At 44.2% G+C, this 24,974-nt stretch overlaps 3 protein-coding genes across 7 annotated transcripts in view; 2 read left to right on the top strand and 1 right to left on the bottom strand.

The window, feature by feature from the left end:
* The window catches only part of Mgat4a (alpha-1,3-mannosyl-glycoprotein 4-beta-N-acetylglucosaminyltransferase A), a 106,488-nt gene extending 105,764 nt beyond the window's left edge, over positions 1-724 (top strand). For both annotated transcript variants that reach the window (XM_005359940.3, XM_026785650.1), the window contains exons 15-16: positions 9-121; positions 242-724. In XM_005359940.3, the coding sequence (XP_005359997.1) occupies positions 9-121; positions 242-268 (140 nt within the window). In that variant the 3' untranslated portion in view covers positions 269-724. The remainder of the gene's footprint in view (positions 1-8; positions 122-241) is intronic.
* A 3,960-nt stretch (positions 725-4,684) lies between these two features.
* Unc50 (unc-50 inner nuclear membrane RNA binding protein) lies at positions 4,685-14,758 on the bottom strand. 4 transcript variants are annotated; one of them, XM_013351024.2, is made up of 6 exons: positions 14,552-14,758; positions 13,369-13,652; positions 12,272-12,392; positions 8,018-8,157; positions 7,839-7,940; positions 4,686-6,494 (listed from the first exon to the last, which is right to left on the bottom strand). In XM_013351024.2, exons 2-6 carry the CDS (start codon positions 13,646-13,648, stop codon positions 6,358-6,360), a joined length of 780 nt encoding a protein of 259 aa, XP_013206478.1. In that variant the 5' UTR covers positions 13,649-13,652; positions 14,552-14,758; the 3' UTR covers positions 4,686-6,357. The 4 variants fall into 4 exon arrangements, with proteins under 4 accessions (XP_026641551.1, XP_013206478.1, XP_005359995.1 ...); XM_005359938.2 differs by having other exon boundaries at positions 14,652-14,758; XM_026785750.1 differs by lacking the exon at positions 7,839-7,940 and having other exon boundaries at positions 4,685-6,494.
* Positions 14,759-14,879: 121 nt separating this feature from the next.
* Positions 14,880-21,090, top strand: LOC101985263 (cytochrome c oxidase assembly factor 5). Its single transcript, XM_005359937.3, has 3 exons — positions 14,880-15,073; positions 16,583-16,666; positions 20,843-21,090. Exons 1-3 carry the CDS (start codon positions 14,975-14,977, stop codon positions 20,882-20,884), a joined length of 225 nt encoding a protein of 74 aa, XP_005359994.1. The 5' UTR covers positions 14,880-14,974; the 3' UTR covers positions 20,885-21,090.
* The last annotated feature ends 3,884 nt before the right edge of the window (positions 21,091-24,974 follow it).

Genomic DNA, 24,974 nt, shown 5'->3' with positions numbered 1-24,974 from the left:
TTTTGAAGGAAAATTTGAGTATGGCGTTGCCGAGGGAATCGTGGACCCTAGTCTAAACCCTATTTCAGCCTTTCGACTCTCAGTTATTCACAATTCTGCTGTTTGGGCCATTCTTAATGAGGTAAGAATATATGCAGTCTATGAAGCCACTTAGCTACTGCATTTTTTTATTGCATTTTGAAGCCTTCTGGGAATTGCGAATTAACTGCTTTTTCAAGTCTTTCATTATTTTGTGTTTCAGATTCATATTAAAAAAGTCGCCAATTGATCTTCTAAGAAACCAACACATCCTTTCCTGTGACTCTGTCGATTAAAGATAGTTAGCACGTCCTTTTCTGTTTGGACTCGAACACTACCTCTCGTGAAGCCTACTGTAGATAAGATGATTGTCATTTCCACTCAGACAGGGGCTCTTCCCATGGATAACTAAGCTGTCCTCCACTTTGAACTTGACACAAGCGTTTTACAATTCTGACAGCCTGTTGATGCGACTGGGGCTATTTTGGTATTATACTAATACATAAGAGTTGTACATATTGTTACATTCCTTAAAATTTGAGAAAACTAATGTTCAATACATTTTGTGGAGGGGGTACTTTTGAAGTTGATTTATTTTACTATTATAGACCCTCTTTTATAGACGATCAGGGATTATATATATATATATATAAATATATAAATATACATAAAGATGTTATGGAGTTAATTTATTAGAAACACTTAAGAAGTACATATTTTAGTTGATTTATTTTACTATTATAGACCCTCTTTTATAGACGATCAGGGATTATATATATATATATAAATATATAAATATACATAAAGATGTTATGGAGTTAATTTATTAGAAACACTTAAGAAGTACATATTTTTGTGCAGTAAATTTTTGAATCAATACCTTTTTTTGAAGAAGCAGTTCCCTGGCTTTTTTAAGTTCTTTCTATATTTTTCTTTGGAGATGCAGACATCACAGTTCAATACCATTTTTTCCAGTGCACTGCCATTCCAGACTGGTTCCAGATGGGTTTCTTAACTTGAAGTACTTTTATAATCACAGCAATTCTGAACAAAATATTTTCAGAGGCATTTGTCATTCTTTAAAGCCAAGATTTTAAAAGACCAGTGTCCTCGTGAGGGTTATTTTCCTGTACTGTGTATGGTGTGTAGCCACAGCAAACCAGTATCCAGGTGGGAGGCCCCTGTCCAAGTCTCCACACAGTCTTTCAGGTCTCCCCTGGCGTGGGTGATGAGACTCTTCTTTCTAATCTGTCTTTAATCACTAGTTTGACGCATCGTCCCTTTCCTCACTGGTCCTTTGATAACCGTGTTAGGTTTGGAGTTCAGATCATGTTTTCTAGGTGATGTTGTTATGTGAATCATAATGGGTACAATTTACAAACAGGAGCTGTACTGGGGGGCTCTGGTGAAAAGTCATTGTAGCGCTTGTGTGTTTCCACAGAGTGATTGGATCTGCTGTACCATGAACCTGGAAGTAAACGCTGTGTCCACTGAATGCTTATGCCTCCTGCCCCTGCAGTCCCACGTAGACTAGTTTGCGGACGTGCTTTAGTTAGGAAGGCTAAGCAGCTGTTGTCAGTCTGCGCCGGCGATTCAGGGGTTGCAGATGTCCAGCGGCTGTGGTAAAGGTCTGGAGCTCTGGGAGGTCCTAGCTGGTAGCCTCTAGCCTGAAGCTTCCTTAGTTGCCTAGTGTATGGGACACACAGCGCTAAGCAGCTATTTTGCATGCCGTGTTCTGGCTAGGAACATGTAGGTAAGTACTACTGTGCTGTATGTCAAGGCCCAGCTGAAGTGTTTCTTGGGATTTCATAAACTTCCTCTCATTTCCTTCAACTTTTTATTTTCTTTTCTGATTTCCTAAGCCTGTTTCCTAAGACACAAGCAAATCTTTTGAATAGAGGCCCCTTTTCATTTTAAAATTTGAGCACTATCTTCACACAGATGGTGAGACCATGCAGATGGGTGCAGGGGCCCCCTTAGGGCTCTGGTTTCTCAATGGTTGTGACTTTAAGGGAGGCTGTGCTTTGATAATCTAGTAGGAGACAAACAACACCTGCCACCATTTGAATGGCCGCTGCAGGGGTCTTTGTGCACACCCTCTCGTTCAAGCCCCTCATGGCTCCTGTTACCTAGGGACCAACAGCCAAGTCTTTTCCTTCATCCAGGGACTCTCTCCTTTTTCCCTGCGAGCTTGTTCCCAGTGCCTAGAACATGCGTGCGCCTTGGCAGGCTCTATTGGCATCTGGATGGATCATTTTTCTCTTAGCTGTGTTTGCCTGCCATCCTTGCCATGCATGGGCACACACACACACCTCAGTGTCTAGTTTTTGTTTGTGTGTGTGTTCTCTGGAACACTCCATGCTCTGGAGGCCAGCTCTCCTCCTGTCTTCCACCATAGCAGGTGCTTCCCGGACCCTCCTTTCTGCCCAGGACAGCCAGCCCTAGACAATCAAAGCTGATGTGCTTTCCCCAAGCGAGAAGTGTTAGTGGGAGCCCTGGAGGCTGGTGAGAGGGAAGCCAGAGTGCCTAGAACTGCAAGGTGTACACATTACACCTCGGAGGCCACCAACCCAGTTTCCCCTGAACAGTGAATGGAAAAAGTGCCAAATGCAATATGAATCTACAGAATAGGCAGTGGTTGGCATCTGGTGTGTAGTTCATGTAAGCTAGACTCTAGAGTAGTCCTGGCCTCTAGAGAAGCCAGAGCACACGGCAGCAGTTAAGATGGAAAGTCAAGTTCTGTGCCCACAAGCTTGGTGGGCGCATGTGACTAGCAGCCTCCGTATTGGATCTGAAAAATATGGGACATTGTCATCACTGTAGGAGTGTCAAGTGTAAATACAAACATTCTAGAAAGAAGCACATCCTGCTGCTGTAATTGACAGCAGACCTGTGGATTCATCATAGTGCAAGTAAAGGTGTGTATTTTGGTGAGAAGGCCAAGATGGCCTGGCTGTATGCGACTGTCAGCATTCTTCCCAGCATGCATTGTATCAGTGCCCTCAAGTGGTATGTTTGGTTAAAAAGTGTGAGAAAGAGTGAATGCAGGATGGGTAGGCTAGATGTGTACATGTGTGTGCATCCAGTAGGGTGTGTTTGAAGAAAGGTTCTCTGTGGTTTTTGAAATCGTTGGTTTCATGTAAAAGATCAGGTGTGCTTGTTTCAAAAAGCTGTCAGGAAAGCAGCATACTAGAGTTCTGCTTTAGTCTTTCAGAATGACAAAGTTCTCAACAGTACTGCCCTCAGTGAAAAGCTTGGCTGTGTGGAAGGAGTGTGTTCAGGTTATCCCAGTTAATAGTGTATATCTGTGGTATGCAGGATTCTAAGAGTGCACCCTCCTGTGACATCCTCCGCTTCTCAGTGTGGTGAGAACTGTGACCATGATCCAGGGTCATGTCTCGTGACTTACCTGGAGGGAGACTATCTGTGGGTGACCAGTGCAATCTTGTGAGCCATGTCAGGCTGGTAGAAAGAGACAAAAGCAGCAACAGAACTCTGAAACACCATCGCTGGCCTAAGTGTCTGCAGGTGGCCTGCCTCAATGACCGGCTGAGGAAGTTGGAGCTGCAGTCCTTGTGCCCCAAGACAGCGTCACCCCCACATGCACCCAGGCTTGGAGATGGACGTCATCAGGCGGGAGGCCAGCCTGGCAAGTGCCTTCACCGCAGCTTTGCAAGGGGGGGCACTACATAGCTCGGGTAAGGCAGACTTCTGAGCTGCGGGGCGGTGAGGTAGTACATGGGTGGTGCTGTAAGTGGCCAGATGTGGGGTGTGTAACAAGCGACAGAAAGACAGTTCTGAGACGCCTTCATATTTGATTGCTTGCAGGTTACTTTTTATCTATTTCTATTTTTTCAAGACAAGGGTTTCTCTATAGTTTTGGAGCCTGTCCTGCAACTAGCTCTTGTAGACCAGGCTGGCCTTGAACTCAAGAGATCCTCTTGCCTCTGCTTCCCGAGTTTAAAGGTGTGCACCACCACTGCCTGAATTCTTTTTATTTAAGGACAGGGTCTCACCTTGTACCCCAGGGTGATCTTGAACTTCTCTCCTCCCAGTGCTGCCTCGCCAGTGCTGATGTGAGTCACCATGCCCAGCTTGTTGACATTTTTGTTTTGATCGACATCCAGAATAAACTCATTCCTGGGTCTCAGCTAGAATGTTCCGTGCCAGAGACCCCCGTCCGTCTCCACCACAAGGTAGAGTTTGGTATCATCTGTGTTCTGTAAAACAGCTGCTAGGATGAGGCTAGATTACACCGACTTAAGGGCCTGCGGATGTACTTGAAAGAATGATGAACCGCGATATTTTACATCAGATTGAAGAGAGGAAAACATCCTGCCTTTCTGTTGACTCACAGGCATGTCCGCCCTTCTGACACTGCAGCATGGCGCTGTCATCTCCAGAGGACACACTCGAGAGCCACACAGTTCAGTTACACAAACAAAAAAATGTTAAACAGCTTTAAGTTTACAGTTCTGTACTGTGCCATTCATTGTGACTCTGGGCCACAGGCTGAACATACCTGCTAGCGCTTAGGCTATAAGTGTAATTCTTTAAAGCCATTTAGTTCAATAGCTAGCACAGCACAAGTCCTGTATGTACCAAGGTTTTGTATTTAGATGCTTTCCAAAATCCCTCTGATTCCAAGGCATTAATTGCTAACGAAGTTTATTTTTATTTTGGTGCACTCACTTGTGCTTTTTATTTATTTTACCATACTGCCATAGCCTCGAAGGACACCAACAGAACTGAAGGAAAGGAGGTTAGAGGTTAAAGCACTGTCAGGTCTCACAGCCCTGTGCTGTCATCATCTTCATATGGTAAGGGATCTTAAGTCTCAGCTCCGCCCCTTTGTAGAAAAGGGCATTCTCAAGCTATGTAGCAACATTGTATAGCTTGTAAAATCTAAACTTTGATAGTTATGAGGATTTAAATGATTAATCTTAACAGATATATGCTATGCTAAATATGCTCAATTTAATGCATGTGAACATTCAATGCTAAAAAGATGAGCAGTCTTTTAAAAAGACAAAAACCAAGGATTTTGGTACCCATACCCCTGTACCATCAATAGCTAAATGAAGCCTTGTTTCTGAAATGCTCCCTTTCCCAGTTTTTGCACTACCTAAAGGGCTCCTGCAAGAACAAACAGCATGTGACCCTGAGTGTAGAGTATCAGTAACCTGAGTTCGAGGGAGGGGGAAGCATGGTAGAACATGCACAGCCGGGTCAACTGCTCTGAACAGGCTTGTTCCTTGTGGGGACGGCTGCTCCTAGTGCAGCTGAACTGGTAATTAGCTCTTGGTCCCAGAATGAAAGCATGGGGTTCCTTTAGCTTGCTTAGCAATCTGCTGTGTTTGCTCTAGCTTGGTGAAAACTTCCTGAACACGCAATGCCTGAGCCATACAAAGGGCTGCCAGCAGCGTCTTCCCAGTGTAGAGGTCTCAGTCACGTTTCCCCGGGTGGAGAAACCGCTCACCTGGAGCACCTCTTCCAGAAAGGCTGTCTTTGCATTGGGGGATGTTTCTCAGAGCAGCCCAGGGAATCTCTCTGCTAGGCTATACCAGCTTTTTCCCCCCTTCTCCTCAAATGTATTGTACATACTTTTGCTCAGTGTCTTCATGGGTTGAACAGTTAATAGGTGCAGTAATATTTGAGGTACCTGTTGGATTTTTAAAGGCAGATTATTTATTTTCAAGTTCGCTGCTATAATTGAAACCCAATGTCCTGTTGACTGTGCCTTCCATAACTGTCTCTGTGCTATAACTGTCCATGTGTATTTGAAATAAAGAAGTTTGAAAAGCCATGTTGAAGCAAGATTCCTTCTAATAAAAATGGCTCAAACCAAATGAACCGATAGAATTTTTTTAGTGCTATTACTATGGTGTTTACCTGTTTTTCAACTAGTTGCTGGTTCCTCTGGAATCTTTAAAAGGGAAACATGCCATCCTGGTAAGACAGTGGCTGTTATCTATTCAGGTACTCACTGCTTATATACACAGACAGTTCTCAAATGACAGGGGCTCCTGTGTGAGCCACACTGCAGGCAGAGTAAGTCTGTACATCTTGCCAGCAACAAGATAGTGTGTGACATCTATCCCTTACTTATGCCCTTGATATTTTATATATAGCTTCGGGTTAAATAATTAAACAATTAGTTTTAAAATATTAGAAATGTACATTTAATTAGTTTTCAGGAATGGTCTGGACAATAGTGTATCACCTCAAATTTGTAAACTTTACATCTTTAAGATATCTACAAAGATAATTTACAGACTTTACAAGAAGAGATCCCTTCTCCAACACCAGACAGTTCAGCTACAGTGCTGTTGTCACCTTTCATTTCACTCTGTACTTGTAGAAGGAACACAGCATGTGGGTAAAGTTCCACCCCAGTGCCAGCGACAGTCCGTACAGCACAACGAGAGGTGCGAATGGATAGAGCAGGATCACTGTCTTTTTCAAAAACGGCAGCGCTGTAAAAGAAACAGGATAGGAGTGGCCGATGAACATGCTCAAAAAAAGCTCTTCAAGCCCCGGGGCCAAAGAAGGAGCACACTGCATAGGACCACGATTCTGCTTGCAGAACTACAGACACATCTGAGCAGGGGGGCCTTCCTAATGCTGCAGCCCTTTAATAATTATTTCATTGCTACTTTATTAACTAATTTTGCTGTTATAAATCAAATATCTGATATGGAGGATATCTGATGGGGGTCATAACCCATGAGAACTGCTGATCTAGACAGATGCCTTAGGAGTCTAAGTTAGCATGCAAAGTAATGGATCTCACTATGTCATTTTCATACACAGATAGCACATGGAACAAAACCACTTTTAGGCATTGGAGTGTTTCCACTGCAAAAGCAACACACCTCAGATTAAGGTGGAATCAATGATTCAACCTCCGGGAAGAACAAAGGCATTCTACTGTAAACACTAAAGATTTAAGATTTCTCTATCTACCTACCTACCTACCTACTAGTATTCTGCCTGCAGGCATGCACACCGGCACCAAATCTCAAATGGTCATGAGCCACCTTGTGGTTGCTGGGAACTGAACTCAGTTCCCCACGTACACTGACCCAGGCAGTTCTTGGACACTGTATACTCAACAGCTGTAAGAAGGCACTAAGGGACCACTGCTTCAGTGCCATGGATTACAATACTTTCAAGATAATGTGAAAATTCACTAGAAAAACCCTAATACCCCAAACAAGGCAAGTGGAAGATTAAGTGATCCCTGGGAAACTGGTAATCGGGTGAGGAACAAAGCCGTTTATACTAAGGTCCCAGTCATCCAAAGAGCAAAGAGAAACCACACTTTGGGTGGTTCTGAGCTCAATCGTAAGATTTCTAGACTTTAGCAATGGGGAGTTGGGGGTTGAACACAGGACCTTGACATAGTAGGCAGGTTTTCTATTGAGCTACACATTCCCAGACTAAGAGTATTCTTCATTCACATTAAGAAAAGTAATGGAGAAGATTTAGCAGTAAGTTTGCAAATATGGTCTGGGATCAACAGATCCCAGGATCATCCACAGAACTGAAGGTTTGTAACCATGAGCCCATGGTTAATAACATGGAGCCTGAATCCACACCAGGAAAGAAAATGGTCAGGGACTTTCAACTCATTTCCAAGTTACAGGTGGAAGTTGTAACAAATGTTACATGCCACTCTGCTTGTGGACAGTGGGCAGGCTCTAAGGTGAGTATACTTGTGAAATTATGAAGGTCATATGCAGTCTGACAGGTCCCTGTAAATCCACTCCTACCGTCTATGCTCTTTCCTGTTACATTCTTAAACCACCAAAACTTACCACTGTATCCCAGGAAGGTCACATAGATATAATAGCCAACAGCAATCAACCATAAAGTATTTCCAACTAAGTATCCAATAAATGTATCTGTGAGGATAACATCTGCCAGAAAAAAATGCATATAGTGAGTCTCTCCACACAGTGAGAACATTGAGAACATTTGAGAAATAGATACTCACGGTTGATGAAAAAGAGCTGGATAAAATGCAAAATGACTAGGAGTGGATAAAATGCATTCAGATGCACATCAAAGGCGTAGCCCCACTCCACATCATAGTCTCTGCTCTGCCGCTTCACTAGATACTTGTTGGAGATGAACCTGAAGAGCAAAACGAGAACTTCTTACACAATGTACTAGTTCTCAGTACCAACCACCTTCTGGGTCCCACGTTACCAGTTCTAGAGATGGAGCAATGAGATGGGCCAATGTCGCTCTCTAGTGGGAGAAGCCTGACGTGGTACTATGGAGAATGGCAGAGGTGCAAAGCTGGGGTGTGATAGGTAAGGAAGCAAGGCTCTGATGGTGCAGGCACAGCAGAAGACTTGTGTGTGCCTGTAAGAAGGAAGGACTGGAGCAGGTAGCTAGTCGAGGAAACGCAGTCAGCTCTTCAGGAACCTACTTTGTGACTACTTTGTGACTTTTCAATCTTTTACTCATGGTAGAAGCCAGGGCCAAGATACAAGACATGTCAGAAATGTTTTGATAGGGTCTCCTTGGTGGCCAATTGAGAGTGGACTCCACAGATGAGAGGCCAATAGCCTGTCACTTGAGTTCCCTAACAGCGAAGGTGGTGAGGTGTGCCTGAAAGTCACAACAGTCTTGCCCTGAGCAAGTAGGAAGACAGCAGCACTATCAGCCAAGGACGGCTGGTGGTGCCAAAGCAGTTCTGAGAATGAAGGGAAGGCAAGGTTTGTGATTACCTCTACCACGCGTGCTTAATTACAACACGAGCTAAGATGTACTTAACGCCAGCAGTTCAGTGTAGAAGATACCGAAAGCCATGGGCCTAAATGACGTCACCAGAATCATAACATCCAAGACAACCACTCAACAAAAAACCCAGGGCCAAGACTCACATCATCTGCCTTTACCATTAAAAGTGAGGGAAACAGGAGGAGACGGGAAAGGGGCTGACAAGCGGTACATCCAGAGAACAGTACGGATGCATGCTTCTATAGCTGTCCTACAAATTGGCCTACCAAAAAACTATCGTGTTCAGATCTTCAATGAAAAGGACTATTCTATAAACATCTGTGAACATGTCCTTTTTTACATTAATGGGTTGTAAATATGAGTTTTTAGTTATAATGTACATTTATTGTTGGGGAATATTGTCAGGTATGTTTTGTTTATGCTGGATTTGATAAACTGTGAAGCTGTGATTCTTTGCCTGTCTAAAACACCTGAAGGTTCTAATAAAGAGATGAACGGGCCAATGGCGAGGCAAAAGCAAGGATAGGCGGGGCTAGCGGGCAGAGAGTATAAAAGGAGAACAAGGAGAGGAGGACATCAGGGGCCAGCCACACAGGTACACAGCAAGCCACTGAAAAAGAAGTAAAGAAACGTATACAGAAGGAGAGAGAGATAAAAGCCCAGAGGCAAAAGGTAGACAGGTTAGTAAGTTAAGAAAAGCTGGCTAGCAATGAGAGAAGCTAAGGCCGGGCATTCATTACTAAGAATAAGCCTTTGTATGTGATTTACTTGGGAGCTGCATGGCAGCCCCCGCCAAAAGCCAAAAGAATAAAATGTTACACAACATTTTATGGGTGGGGGGAGGAGGTGCCATAGTAGCATGAAGTCCCAGAACAACTTTCTGGAGTTAGTTCTTAACATGAATCCTGGGGATTAAACTGCCCAAGTGCCTTTAACTGCTGAGTCTATGTCACTGTATTTTAATTCAATTCAATGTCTTAATATTGAATACAGACAACAGGGTCGGGTTGTTCCAGCACGCAGGAGATGAAAGCAGGACAATTTTTAGTGTAAAGCCAGCTTGGGATACATGGTAAGTTCTGGGCTAGCCTATGGTGTAAGACCCTAACTTATACAGCACAACTAGACAAACACACTGAAGAAAGTATGGCAGAATGTGATAACAGTCTATACTTAGTTTTATCAAAAAGCCAAAAAAAATAGTGCTTCACTTGTACAAACTGTAACTTACCAAATACTGTTTTGGCCAAGAACATGTGCCGTTCAATTTTACAAAATCCGTGAAACAAGCCCGGAAAGAAAAGATTTAAAAAAGAAAAAAACAAGACACCACTTGACCTCAGAGTAACAGGAAATGGAATCTTGGATACCAGATGCTAAGAAAGTAGGGGTGATGCTGTCAAAATAGAAGCAAGGAGTTCTGAAGCTCACAGCAGTGGGGCTAGACGTTTTATAAGAGAAGACTTAAAGGTTCCCAACACCAATAAACTGTAAATGGGATGCAAACTCTTACTTTGATTTGATCATTACTCATTATATATATATAGACACACATACACATTGTTATCACACGGAACTTCATAAATTCTAAAATTTAAAAATAATTATGAATGATAAAGGAACTTGGGGTAGTATGCATGCAGTTCATTCCTCGGTTCTTTTGTGTAATCACTACTCTCCTGCTGCACCTCCATGCACCCCTTAAACAGGACAGACACTCCTTTCTAGAGATTTCTAAGGCAACTAACTGGCTGCTCTCTCCCACCTCCAAGACGGCCACATGTCAGGCCTGACTGCCATCTGTAAATTCCATCTGCCTTGTGTCACCACCACCTTCTCCAGGACACAGCCCAGCAGCTCCCTGACCCAGCATGGCCAACAGAACACTTCACCAGCATTCAAGACACAGTCCCAAGCCCTGACTCCCTAGCCAGCACATCCCGTTACCACAGGAAGCTCTAAACTCTTCTCTTGTCATCCCACCACCACAGTGTTCTGGGCGTCCTCTTCTCCCGTGAGCCCCTGCGATTGTACCCGGCGTCCCTACTTCTCTACTCCTTCCCTGCCATGCTGAAGACATTTTCGACAGTGTGAACGGATTTTCTTCATTCTTAGCCTCCTAGCTCTCCATTTCTCTTCTACCCTCCAACTCACACTTGCAGACGTGAACACAAAAGCCTATTTTTTTTCTGAGTTTCATAAAAGCTATTTTCTAAGTCTCATTTCTTCATAGCCATTTAGTATCACCTGTCCCCAGACCTACCACAATGTTGCACATAACTATGGTAACTATGGCTGGGCACTTGCACATCCTAGAACCAGGAATCAACTGTCTCATAGCTCCCCTAAAACATGGCCTTATGTTGGTTCCTATGGCACTTCTGCGATGGTTTTCTTTCTTTTGTGGGGGGAAGTGGGGTGTGTCATTGTTTCTACTTCCAGCTCCTCACAGGTTTATGATACCTGTGTTCTCACAAACAGCACAGTGAGTCCTTGTCTACCTGATCAAACTATGGGAGACACGAACCAAAGGTAATCACCTGCAGGCTGCCTTGGTGTTTGTGGCCATCCAGAATCACTGCACTCATAGTAGGACACTTGTAATAAACTGTTCTTAGAAGCTTTATATATTTGCCCCATAAGTTGCTTGACAATGAGTATCTGATTTATAGAAGCAGTATTAATCTTGGGCCAGGGTTTAGAAATTAAGATTAATGATACACAATAGTATTAACTATCCAGTACCCATAAAACCAATAGCTACAAGGAAAATAAAAGGTTGCTCTCCAGTTACAGCCTTGGCATTTTGTTTAAAATAGTAATAGCTACCATATACTAAACAAATCTAGGTTCCAAGGGTCTATTACCCCACACCCCTAACAACATCTAGTGAAACAATCAACTCCCATTTATAAAGGACACTAAAATGACTGACAGCAGGTGGACCTCAGTCTGAGAGTGAAACAGCCCTCCAAGTTTTCTCTGCTTCCTCCTCAATCTTCCCCTCCATCTTGTCCACGTCTTCCACCCACTACCTGCTGCCCAGGAAGCCAACCACACAGGAGCATTCTCTGTGAGAGAAGTGAGAAACTGAACACCAAACTACTGTTGCAACAAAACCATTTCAAACACAAATGACTTAATGTCAAAGATCAAAGGAAAAGTCCAAGGATAACCCTCCACATGTGGCTGGAAGTGATCTCCACTGACCAATGCAGACCACAGCTAACCAGACACAGCAGAATCATAAATACTATCTTGAAAAATCAGGATGGAACAGGATGCAGCCATTCTGGGATTTGCTACAGTGACAATAAGCACCCATTCAAGTATTTCCTGGTCTAGCACAGACACAGGAGACCAGGTTACAATAACCTTGGCAGTCAATCTGGCCACTTCAGCTACTCTATTTGAACTTAATTTCCATTAGCTACTGCAAGTCTGAAGTAAACAAGCAGAGGCCCAACAGTGTATAGCAAAATCAAGTTATGGTACTTACCACATCAAAGTTGATATCAGAAGGCCAACACCTACACAATCTATGAATACAACCCACAGGAGCAGCTTTATTGTCTCAAAAAATCCCATGTCCAGCACAAAGCCAAATCCTATGGTGGACACTGAAATAAAAGTTACAAGAGTAACTGCTAGGCTCTAGGGTATAAGAAATAGTCCCTGGCATCCATATGCCCAAAATGTGGGGGTGGTATATGGACAATGAAATAAAACCCTCACGATTTATTATATGCAACTCATAGAGGAATAAATGCCACCTTTGAGTGCAGGTAAGGAACTGGATTAATGGGCTAGTTTAACATGACACATCGGGTATTCAGAACAAAGCCTGTTCAGGAGGCACACAACTTATTTTAAAACCCAGTTAAATGTAAAAAGCACCTACATACTTCAGTACACTAGAGCTGACTTGATGTACAGGAGAACTTAAAGGTGGTTTTAAGTTCAAATCAGTACAGTACCCTGACCCAGAATGCTGAGGTGTAGCTCTGTGGAGATCACTTGCCTGGTATGTTTAAGTCCCCGGTTTCTATCCCTAGTCCTACCAACATCCTCTTCTCCCCCTGCCAGAAATAAAAACCACTACAATCTCCCAGCCTCACAGACTGGGCCCATCATGAAACATAATTTCCCATCCCAACACTCCTTTGCACACAGTTTGGTATAGGCTCACAGTAGTTTTTGTTTGTTTGTGTTTTTAAAGTCAGTGAGTGTGGTGGTAGCATAGTCCTGTAATGCCAGCACTCGAGGCTCAGTTAAGAGAATCCTGAGTTCAATGCCAGCCTGGCCTTTGCATCTAGACCCTGTCTCAAGAAGAAATAAACAACAACGATATGTAATCCTCTGCCCCACTTTTCAGTGTCCCAACACAGTAGTTAACTCTGGCCTGTGTGTGTCACAGCCTCATCAGGAAGAACATTACTTTCTTTCCAACCAGCTTTTTAATGTTTCGGGGGTGGGGTGGGAGAAGCTTCAAATGTCCCCAAATTCTAACCCACAATACATTATGAAAAAATATACTCCACATAAAATACCCATTTGTTTCTCAACTCCACTGCTTGAAAACTAACACATACTTACCACAGAGCCAGACACTTAAGAGGACCAAGAAAGCAGGGTCATCTCTGGCCCACTGATCCTTTGTTTGCTTCCGATAATGGAAGTTCCTATAAACTCTCTGTGGAGACGTGAACAGGTAGAGCATCTGCCATGCGGCAAACTCAAAGTCCATCTGGCGAAATCGGAAAAGCCTTCTGAGGTACTTGTAGCGCTTGGCTCCAGCCGTGTGTCTCGCTGCATCCCTGGAATTCAAGACTCCATTCCCCTGCATCGAAGAACTCACTGAAGTACTTGGCAGCATCTTCCTGGATGGAATAAGAACATGTCTCTTAGATGTAACCTTAAGAACCATCTGTCTGCTAGCACTCCTCTCCAGAGTTATGGCATTTTTCTCCTTCAGGAAGGATTAGGGGCCAGAAGCCACGGAATTGGCTCGGGGGGCTTCTCTAGGGGCTGGCAAGCGTTAACTGCACTTCTATCAACACGCTCTTCTCCATCACCTGAAACCATTTATCTAGAGTCCGTGGGTTTTCACCCTTCACCTCAATCAAGCCTTGACAGCTGTATTAGCTAATTGTGGAAAGTAAAGAGGAAAAAGCAGCACAGGGATGTGAAATGACCTCCTTGGAGACAGGACAAAGATTGGAACTCTTACTCAAAATTCCATGTTCTTATTGGCCTGAATTTAAGATAAAACAGCAGCAGCAACAACAAAAAACTTCGTTTAAGCCGAAAGCAATGTTATTGAAGAGGTAAAACAACAGCTTATTCGTACAAGTTCACCAGTGGCAGTCAGCAAGCTTCTGGTTATTCAGAATGAGACATTTAAAAAAAGCAAATTCCAACCTTGGTGTTTTTACTCCCACAATAGCTGGGTAGGATGAATAACAGCATGGAGGGTCCAGTCCAACTAGTCCGGAGCTAAATGACGCTGCTCACCGCCCCACCTTCGGCCCAGCCTCTGCTGCCACAGGTGCCAGCACACCTCGGTGCCCCGCCCCGCCAGCAGCTCTCCATTACCCCAAGCCTGCAGGTCTGCAGTCAAATTAAAATACAGACCTCCCTGTGACATTCGAGTTAAGAACAAGCAATGTAAAGGTTTCAGGGTACGTGTCTCCTGTGCAAAACTCCAGACCAGCTTAGAATAAAAAAAGGCTCTATTTCTGCGATTCCAACGTCAAGGGGCGTCTTTGGTGTTACTCACTGAGAGCGGAAGGCTCCAACTACCGGCCGCCGAGACGCCGCTGCCCGTGGAAACGGGCGTCAGGACAAATGACACCCTGCTCACACAGAGCAGGCCTCACCTGAAGGCCCGTGACGCCGAGCCCTGGGCCCAGGACTACCGCCACCTTCGCCCGGCAGCCGAGCCCAGCCACCGCCGGGGCTACTTCCCCTACCGCTACGTAGCCCGCACTTGCGGCGCCCCGTATTGACGTCACGGTCACACGCTTCCGCCGCGCATGCACACACGCTCCTGACGCGCTGTTTTTATGGCGGACCCGCCGGAAGTGGTTGCGGACGTCTCTGACCCTCCCGACCCTGTCCGTGGGCGTGGCTCGCGCCCGTCCGGGCGGCCGCCGGTGGCTGAATACGGTCCTCCGGCGTCGTGAGGGCGGCGGGCGCAGCCATGCCCCGGTATTACGAGGACAAGGTGGAGGGCGGTGCGTGCGCGGGCGTGAAGGAGGACCTGGGCGCGTGTCTGCTGCAGTCGGCCTGTGTGCTCCAGGTAGCGCGTCCGGGGAAAGAGCTTGGCGACGGCGGGCTGCCTGTCGGCCTGCGGGGGCGGTCGGGTCGGAGGTGGAGGTGGCAGCCTTAGCCGCGGATGGATTAGACTTTGGCCAGATCTCTTGAGCTCTCGGCCCCAGTTCTCGCTGGTGTTTAATGGGAGATCACTGACGCACCTCCCCATCTCAGGTTTTTGTAAACATGCAGCCATCTCAGTTCAAGTGGTTCCCGAGTGCTGGCACTCTGCTCAAATTTGGACACTCGCCACCAGAGATTCCCACTCCACGGGAAGCAGGCCTGTTCCTGCACTGTATGGCTACTTGATCTGTGGTGGTGATTTTTGATTCCGTGGCTTCTAGAGTATGGAAGTCAATGTGATCTATGACGTGCCATAGTTTCTCCTTGCCGATCTTTAGCCAGTCTTAAAAAACGTACAGTATTGCATTCTGGGAGGAATTCAGCATAAGCCTGTTTTTTTGTGCTGCCATGGGAGACAGTCGAGGAACTAGAGGGGCTCGGGAAACTCGGGGTAGTAAGTATGAACTCAGGGGATAAGAATGTAAGTTCCAGTGGGGGCTAGTGAGAAGAGGGTGGGGGTGGGAGAGGGTTCAGAACCAACTTTGAGATAGACTTCTTAAGGTTTTATGACTTCTGGGAGGCCAGAAAAGTTGGAACTGCCAGAGGGCACTCGCGGAGGTTTTCCGTGTGGCTCCATCAACAGAACACTTACTGATCTTCACCTCAGGAGAGCATAGCCCTCTTGCCCAGACTCATTGCTCTAGCCCCTTCACCTGATTATTTGAGATAAGGTGTGTCGCTGAACCTGACTGGCTAGGCTACCAGATCTGCTCCGTCTCCACTATGCAGTTAGGGAATTATAGGCTCCTGCCACCACGCCCAGCTTTTTCTGTGGGTGTTGAGCTGGAGACCTCATACACAGCAAGCACGTCATTCACTTAGCTATTCTCCAGCCTCTCACTAGCGTTTGAACAGTGTTTAGTACCAACCTAAAAGGGTCTCATTTTAAGGCATCAATTTGTAGTTGTCATCTGCAGAAAGGCTTATATGAACATTAATGATGTGTTCTAAAAATCTCAGACTCTGGGGGCCGGAAAGACAGATGACTCAGTGGTTAAGAGCACTTGTTGCTCTTACAGAGGACCTGGGTTTGGTTCCTGGCACCCATATGGTGGTGCATAATCATCTATAACTCCAGTTCCAGGGGCTTTGGTACTCTCTTCTCTCCTCCATGGTACCAGGTCTGCATGTGGTGCCCATTTGTACATACAGGTAAACACTCATACAGATAAAATAAAATTTAAAAACTAACTCTGAGTACTCAGTTATTTAATAATCTTTACATTTGTTTTTCTTCACCAAGAATATTTAAAAAGGAATTAGGAACTTGCTTAAATTAACTTTTCTAAAAAGAGCTTCTTCGGGAAGAATAGTTGTCTTGTGCGTTGTGGGACAAATTTCCCAGGCGTTGACATTGGTCTCTGTGTCACAGGAAGGGAAGTCTCCACGGCAGTGTTTGAAGGAAGGGCACTGCAGAGCTCTGCAGTATTCGTTTTTTGAGTGTAAAAGATCAATGGTAAGTGATTAACTGTTTTGAAAAGCTTCAGGTAACTGTATAGAATTAAATGTGAATGCTTTAATAGTCATAAATTGGTTGTTGTGATATGGTTTGGATAATAGTTTTTGGGCTCCAGTGATAAAGGTGAAACAGCATTCACAAAACTCCCCAACTTTGTTAGCCTCCAGGGCTGCTGACCCTCACGGTTTTCTGAAAGTGTGAGGGTAAAGTCTTAGCAAGTATAAATGGGAGGAGTGGACAGCCAGAGGCATGAATTCTGTCTTTTGATAGTTACACACAAGCCGGGAAGGCTGAGGACTATTGCTTGCACTTGTGCCATATGTGACCAGGAGAAAGTGTCAATGTTTGTATTGGACATGCATCACTAGTCCCTGGAACTCTAGTCCCTGGGTCTCTACTTGAAAGATCTACAGAGATCTTTTTATGGGAAAAGTATGAAGTCAGAAATGTGAGCTTCCCTGGAAAGAAGGCACATGGGTGGGCTCAAGCCTGTGTTTGTTTGCTGGCTTTGGGACTATATGAGAGCTCTTCCGTTCTGTTCATGAAGAAGCAGAGGGCACAGAGGTTCAACATGCAGGAGACCAAAACCCTGGGAGGGAGATGCCACCTGGCCATGGTGCTTCTCTCAAGCAGCACTTCACCGTTCTTCTGCCATTTACCGCAGCTTCACTGTGTAGTTTTCCTGCCTCCCTCCTTGAGTAGTGTTGTCAGCTGTGTGAAATGCAAGCCTCTAGGCTTGTGTGGAATTTGAAAGTCTGTTCCAGGCATTGGGAAGGCACAGTGATTAGTAAAAGAGATGCTCCTCTGTACCATCGTACAGAGCAGACTCCTCACCCAACCAACCAACCTACCTTCCTTCTTTCCTTCCTTCCTTCCTTCTTTCCTTCCGTCCCCCCCCCCACACTCTCTCTCTCTGAGATAAGGTCTCACTTTGTAGCTCTGGCTGGGCTGGAACTCACAGAGATCCATCTACCTCTGCCTCCTGAGTGCTGAGATTTAAAATGTGTGCAGCCACTTCCATATTGAAGTTAGACATGGCAATCCAACAGGAGGAAAAGAAAGAGCAAGCAAGAGTCAGAGAACCATAAACATACTAAGCCAACAGCGATAATATATACACAGAGGACCTGGTATAGACCCATGTAGGCCCTATGCTTCATGCCTGTGAATGCATATGTGCCTTGCCTAGTTGATTCAGATGACCTTGTTCTTCTGATGTCCTCCATCCCCTCTGACTTTGACAATCTTTCCTCCTCCTCTTCTGCTGGATTCCCTGGGACCTGAGGGGAGGGATTTGATGGACACCTCCAACTTAGACTCTCCGTATCGTGTCTGGCCTGCATCTGTCCCATTTGCTGCCAGTGGAGGCCTCTCTGATGATGACTGGATAAGGCACTGATTATGAGTGCAGCAGAACACCATTAGGAGCTGTTTATTGTTTGGTTTTACCCTAGGTTTTTGGACTATCAGTCTCTGATACTTGGTTACCCACGTGGTGTACTATATGGGCTGATTCCTATGGAATGAATCTTAAGTCAAATCAGACATCAGTTGGCCACTCCCACAAGTTCTCTGCCACTCTTACCCTAGCATATTTTGCCGGCAGGACAGATTGTAGGTTAAGGTTTTGTGGCTGGGTTGGTGTCCACATTCCTCTTTTGGTCATCTGTAGAGTACCTTCCTGTACCAAAAAAACTAGAACACAGGGGTGAAGGTTCCATGTAGGCAGTTTGACTTCTCCATGTTCAACAAGTTGTCTAAAGGTCGTTGGCAATTAGGCCCACTGTGGCTATCGGTTTGTGGAGAGCAACCCTTTCTCTTGGCATCAGCCTGGGCTGTTTGTGGGTTTCCATGGAAAATTTTCTTCTATGGATTTGTTGAAAATCTTTTCTGGGCCTTTGAGCTGGGTTTCTTCTTCCTCTTTTATTCTTAGGTTTAGTCTTTTCATAATGCCCAGATTTCCTGCATGATTTGTGTCAGGAATTTTTTAGATTTAGCATTTTCTTTGACTGATGTATTCATTTCTTCTATTGTAGCTTCAATGCCAGAGATGCTGTCTTCCATCTCTTATATTCTGTTGGTGAAGCTTGCCCTTGTAGTGCCTGTTCAGATTCCTAATTTTCCATTTCCAGACTTGCCTCAGTCTGTGTTTTCTGTTGCTTATATTTCCATTTTCAGGTCTTGAGCAGTTTTACTCATTGTCTTCAACTGTTTTTATTTTCTTGATTTTCTTTAAGGGATTTATTCCTTTCCTCCAATTGTTTGTTTGTGTTTTCCTGGATTTCTTTAAGGAGTTTATTCATTTTCTCTTTAAGGACCTCTGTCATCTTCATATAGTTGTTTTTTAGGTCTTTTCCTTGTGCTTCAGCTATGCTGGACATTTAGGACCTGCTGAGGTAGGATAGCTGGGCTCTAGTGGAGACATACTGCCCTGACTGTTTTGATTGTGTTCTTCCACTATTGCATGATTGTAGGTCTAGGTGCTGATTTCTGGGTTTGTCTTTGTTGGGTGGGGGGTTTTGTTTCTTGCATTGTTTCCTCTCTGGATGTTTGGAGAGTGTGGTGGCTGTGTTGCCTGTTTTACTGCTGTGCCCAGCTGGAATTCACAGGGAAGGCTCTGCTGGTGTTGGAGGCTGGGATGCAGCGACAAGTGAGGAGGGACGGTCTGTGCGATGCACAGATGTGGGGGGAGAGGGCTGCAGCTGGTGTTCTGTTGCAGCACTAGGGATGAGACAGAGGGATTGGGTCTGGGGCAACAGAGAGAGCTGAGAAGGTCTGTGGGCAGCCTATGGATTTCTGAAAGGCATGGCCTCTTTTGAGTAAATGTAATCATTTCAAATCTTTTTGTTTTTTGCTTTTGTTTTGTGAGACAGGGTTTCTATGTGTAACAGCCCTGCAGTCCTGGAACTTGCTTTGTAGACCAGGCTGACCTTGAACTGAGAGATTTGCCTGAGATTAAAGGTGTGCACCACCGTGCCTGCTATAATTTTGAATTTAAAATATCTGACTTGCTGGATAACAGTAAGAGGTACTACCCCTGGAGCAGACAGTGATTCTCATACTGTTCCTCCAAGCCTGTGACTATGTGTCTTCCAGAGCACGTCCTGTCACTCTTCGCTGTTGAGTGAGAGAAGCCAGAAACATGTATTTAAGAATCTGGCTAACTCTTCTGTTTCAGAGCATGAGTTCCAGGGTCGACAAGATGGGTTGTTTGAACCATCCCAATGTTTTTCTCATGTTTGCTTTTGAAAAATAGGCTTTCAGTTAGGTCAGGTGATACCAGCTATTACAAGAGACTGAGGCAGGAGGACAGTAAGTTTAAGGCCTTCTTGGGCTATGGAGTGAGTTCAAGGCCAGCCTGAACAGCTTAGTGAGACCCTGTCTCAAAGAGTATATAAAAAAGAGGACTGGAGATGTAGCTCAGTAGTAGAGTGTTGGCCTAGCCTGTGTAAGGCCTTGAGTTCAATGCATAGTATATAAAAATGTATAATTTCTATATTACAGAAAGGCTCACAGCTGTTTCGTGCTGTGTTCAAATAAGTGGCTGTCTGTTCTATTATCGGGCTCACTGATAGGGTCTATCTCCAAAATAATTCCTTCCTATGAAATTTCTGAACAGTTATATTGACTTCAGAGCCTTTTCTCCACCTGTGACCCTTAGGAAGTGGCTCCATTGAGAGGCTGAAGTTAAAGAAGTTGGGGTCAGCCTAGGAGGACTCAAGGATTTTTAATAACATGATCCTGTTTCATTAATGTTTCCAGTTATTATTTAAAATTTTCAAATACATTTGAATTTACAAAGGCTTGGTAGGACATTCATGAGTATACTTAAAACAAAAAGGTAAATGTAATTTCAATTTTACAGGAACAAGTCTTTGTCACCCCTTAGGAAGAACTGTGGTTTCTTTTCTTTGTACTGTGCCATTCACTTTTTCTTTCTGGCTTTGCACTTTCTCTTTTGTTAGTACAGGGTTCACTGGGTAGCCCCAGCTAGCCTTGTGCTCAGTTTTTCTGCTTGGCCATCTGAATGCTGGCTGTAGGTATTCCGCATGCTCAGTCAAGTTTTTGACTTTTCTGGAAGCTAGTTTGCTTTTTTCATAAGACATCTCTTACCAGAACTGTGTTTGATTAAATTATTATTCCAGATGTGATTGTATGTATGCTTGTTTTCAGTTGGATACCAGATCAAGATTCAGAGGACGAAAAGGATATTGATAACATTATGGTAAAAGCAAGAAAATTACCCTGGATTTTCTCAGCTCCTTAACGGAAAAGAGCCAAAAGGAAACACAGTATTTGCTGCATCTGCTTGACATCTGGACCAGGTTCTCCCTCCAGAGAGCACTAGAGAAAATGGATAAATGCTGCTTCTGAATGATTCTGTCTCATGAAGTCACTTACAGAAGATACATTTAATTGAACAATTTGGGCTAAGAATTTAATGTGTTTTGGGAATTGCCTAATGGAAAGATTATGTTCAAGGATGACGTCAATCAGATTACCTGGTGTGTGCATCCAGGAGGCCATGTGACACAATTAGTGACATAGGACCTGTTGTCAGGGTTCTTTCAACTCCTGTTTCTTGGTTTCAATTTAATACAGCCCTCTCCTCATAATGGAATACTACCAGCCAATGTCCACACCCTTAAGATCTGTGTGGCCCAAAAAGGAGAGTGTGGCCCACAGATCACACCCCACTGAAGCACTCTGCTCTTTTCTGGGTCATGCTGCTGCTCCAACCTTTATGATCTTAGCTAGATCCTGGCCTCATGTTCTGTGCCAACTCCACTCACAATCTCATTGGATGAGTTATGGGCCTCATCCCTAAACACTGGCAACAACAGATGTTCACTCTAGATAGCAAATATCAAAGTCATGTTGTGATAACAAAGTTTAGAATATTGGCAATTTATTTTGATCACTTAACACAGCAGAAACCCATCAGGAAGCTAAATTTCCAGTTTGATATTTGGCACTAAACAGTGGGAGTTGTAGTTCTTCATCTCTGCAGAGTTCATGGGAGCAAAAGCAGTCAGGGACTGTATAGTTGACTTGCTGATCTCAAAGTGTGAAGCTGTGAGGATTCCCCAGAAAATCACTGAGCTCCATGGTAGTGGGGAATGATGCACCCTTTAGTCCTGCTGCTGTGTACCAAACTTGGCGTGTCTGCAGTGTTAGGCAAATGCTCCACCACTGAGCTACACTCCCACAAGTGCTTCAACTTTAGTCGAAAGTAATTCTGATTAGAAACTGTGAAATATGTTTGTATAAAAAGCCTCTTTGTTAGAGATAGCTTTATTTGGAGAAATTCTCTACACAAAATTGGACCTTTGATTATTAGTATATTCATAGGGCATGTAGCAGTCACCACTCTAATTCCAGAAGTTGTCACTTCTCTGCACTCGTTAGCAGTCTGTCCTCATTCCTCATTCCGTTCTGCCCTAGCCGCCAGTCATGTATTGGTTTCTATTCCATATCTGTTAGTGGAATATTTAGTGTGGTCTCTTCTGACTTGCCACCAAGTTATTAACAGGTTTATTTTTGCAGCATCACTCTGTAATTCACTGCTGCTAAAATAGCATTCCGTAGTAGACGGACGCCATGCTTCTTTATCCATTGATCAGCTACCGAGCTCTGAGCCGTTTCTACTGTGAACGTCTGTGAAAAGGTTCGACATGTTTCATTTCATACTTGCCTTAGAGTGGAATTACAGGGTTGAATGGCAGCCTCCATCTATCATTTTCTACAGTGGTTTCACCACCATTTCATACTCTGAACATAGCTAGGTTCAAGTATCCACATCACTGCTCACGCTGCTGGCGGACATTCTGCTTGGTATGAAGAGGCATCTGGAGAGATCTTGATTTGCATCTCTCTAAAGTCTAATCTGAGCGTGTTTTATGTGTTCATTGGCCATCTGTATGTTGCATGTGCAGTCTCCAGTTTGGTTTTCAGTTGTGTTTTTTCATTTTCCTGTAAGATTTTTTTTCTTTGTGGATACAAGTTCTTTAAAGATAACTTGCAATTTTTTCCTCTTGATACTCTTTGAAGCATACTTTGCATTTGTATGTGCTTTTGAAACTGGGTCTTAGCCCAGGCTGGCCTGGAAACTAGAGCAAGCAGTTTGACTGCTTCACTTCTCAAAATGCTGAGTTTACAGGCATGAGCCACCATGCTTGGCTGAAGAACAGTTTTAATTTGGGTAAATTACAGTTTTTTTTTTCTTCCAGTGTGCTCTAAGAAACCATCCTAACCCAAACTTACAGAAACTTACTTGTGTCTTCATTGAATAATTGTAGATTTTTACCTCTTGCCTATAAGCCCATGCTTGCTTTCAAAATAATTTTTTTGTTTTATTTTTTTTTTTTCGACAGCATTTCTCTGTGTAACAACCCTAGCTGTCCTGGAACTTACAGACCAGGTTGGCCTCAAACTCACAAAGATTCACCTGCCTCTGCCTCCCAAGTGCTGGGATTAAAGGTATGCACCACTACCACCTGGCTTTGCTTTTAAAATATCCCCCCCCCAGACAGGGTTTCTCTGTAGCTTTTGGAGCCTGTCCTGGAACTAGCTCTTGTAGACCAAGCTGGCTTCGAACTCACAGAGATCCGCCTGCCTCTGCCTGGGATTAAAGTCCTGGGATTAAAGGCATGCATCACCACCACCCTGCCTCAAAATAATTTTATACACCTTTATTTGTAGGCATATTTGAAGTTTTTAGTTAAATGTGAATAGCAAAACTTAGCATCTTAAAGTGTATAGGTTAGTAGTGTTGAGCATTCACGCTGCAGTCTGCAGAATTCTTCATCCACCTCACAAAATGTCAAGTAGCCCATGAGTTACCTCCCTGCCGCTGTCAGGTCATCCCTTCCTCCGTTGGCAAGCTCTCTCTCTAGTAATCTCCATTCTATTTCCTGTTTCTGATTTGAGTACCATAAGTGCCTGGTTGGATGCAATCTTAGCATGTGGGTTTTTTTCAGGGATGGGATGGGGACTGGTTTATTTCATATAGCAAAATACATCAAGGTTTAGCCATGATGTATCGTTTATTTCTTTCCTTTGTAGGCCAAGTAGTATTCTAGTGTATGTGTGTCCTCTATCCTGTGACCTCCTTCCTCAGCAGTGGATAGCTCTGTTGTTTCCACTCTTGAGCTCCTGACTATTGCTGTGAACATGTATATACAAACCTCACTAGGACCCCACAGTTTTAGCGTACACCTAGCAGGCTGTGTCGTAGAGTAATTGTTTTTATTTCAAGGCACTGCCATACTTTCCATAGCAGCCACACTAGTTTATACTCCTGTCAGTTTATTTCCTGTTCCGTTTAGTGGCCCTTCTAAGGTTGTGAAGTCTCTACCAGTGGTTCTGTTTGGCACTTCCCTGATTAGTGGTGTCACATGTTTTATAATGCTTGTTAGCCTTTATATATTATGCTTGTAGAAATCTCCTTAGGTCCTTGGCCCATTAATAGTGGGTTGTTGACTCTGGTTGAGTTTTTGGTAGTCATATCCACAAAAGTATTGCCCCACCCAGTGGAGCTAATTATAGCTTGCTTTTGGGAATTTTAGTTTTAGCTCTTAGTTTTACTCTTTGATCCATTTTGAGTTAATCTTTGTGTGTGATGTAAGAGTTTGGCTTTCCATCCATCTCATGTAGGTATCTAGCTTTCCTCATTGCCCTTTGGTGGGAAACCATCCCACCATGCATGGCAGGGCTGTTTCTAAGCCTCAGCCTCTTTTTGTCTTGTGTCTTCATGCCAATGCCACTGTTTTGATTGCTGGAACATTATAATAAAATTTGAAACCAAAAAGTGAGTCCATCTTTGTGCTTTTTTAAGATTATTATTTTGGTTATGTGGAACCCTTTAAGAGTGTATTTCAGGATGGATTTTGTTTTCTGTCTCTAAGTGCTGCTGACATGTGAATAGGGAATACATTAGCCTTCTGAGCACCTGGGTGCACTGACATCTGAACATGATTAACACCTCCAGTCCACAAGGTACTTTTTCATTTTTTGGTGTCTGATTACATGATGAAACACCATGACCAAAAGCAAGTTGGGAGGAAAGAGTTCGTTTTGCTTACACTTCTGCATCCTAGTCCATAATTGGAGGCAGCCAGGGCAGGAGCTGATGCAGATGTCATGGAAGGGTGCTACTTACTGGCTTGCACTCCATGGCTTGCCCTGCCTGCTTTCTTACAGAACCCAGAACCACCAGCCAAGGGATGGTACCGCCCACAGTGGGTTGGGCCTTCTTCCACCAATCATTAATTAAGAACATGTCCTACAGCTGGATCTTATGGGG

The sequence above is a fragment of the Microtus ochrogaster genome, linkage group LG2 (assembly GCF_000317375.1).
Source record: "Microtus ochrogaster isolate Prairie Vole_2 linkage group LG2, MicOch1.0, whole genome shotgun sequence".
Lineage (NCBI taxonomy): Eukaryota > Metazoa > Chordata > Mammalia > Rodentia > Cricetidae > Microtus > Microtus ochrogaster.
This window is presented reverse-complemented; position numbering and strand designations above follow the sequence as displayed.

Coding starts and splice junctions, on each gene's coding strand:
- LOC101985263 (XM_005359937.3), top strand. CDS start 14,975: ATGCCCCGGTATTACGAGGACAAGGTGGAGGGCGGTGCGTGCGCGGGC. Junction 15,074..16,582: donor AGTCGGCCTGTGTGCTCCAG/GTAGCGCGTCCG, acceptor TCTGTGTCACAG/GAAGGGAAGTCTCCACGGCA. Junction 16,667..20,842: donor TTGAGTGTAAAAGATCAATG/GTAAGTGATTAA, acceptor GCTTGTTTTCAG/TTGGATACCAGATCAAGATT.
- Unc50 (XM_026785748.1), bottom strand. CDS start 13,699: ATGGTTCTTAAGGTTACATCTAAGAGACATGTTCTTATTCCATCCAGG. Junction 8,158..12,271: donor CTGATATCAACTTTGATGTG/GTAAGTACCATA, acceptor TTTGCTCTTCAG/GTTCATCTCCAACAAGTATC. Junction 6,495..7,838: donor GACCTTCCTGGGATACAGTG/GTAAGTTTTGGT, acceptor TTTCTTTTACAG/CGCTGCCGTTTTTGAAAAAG.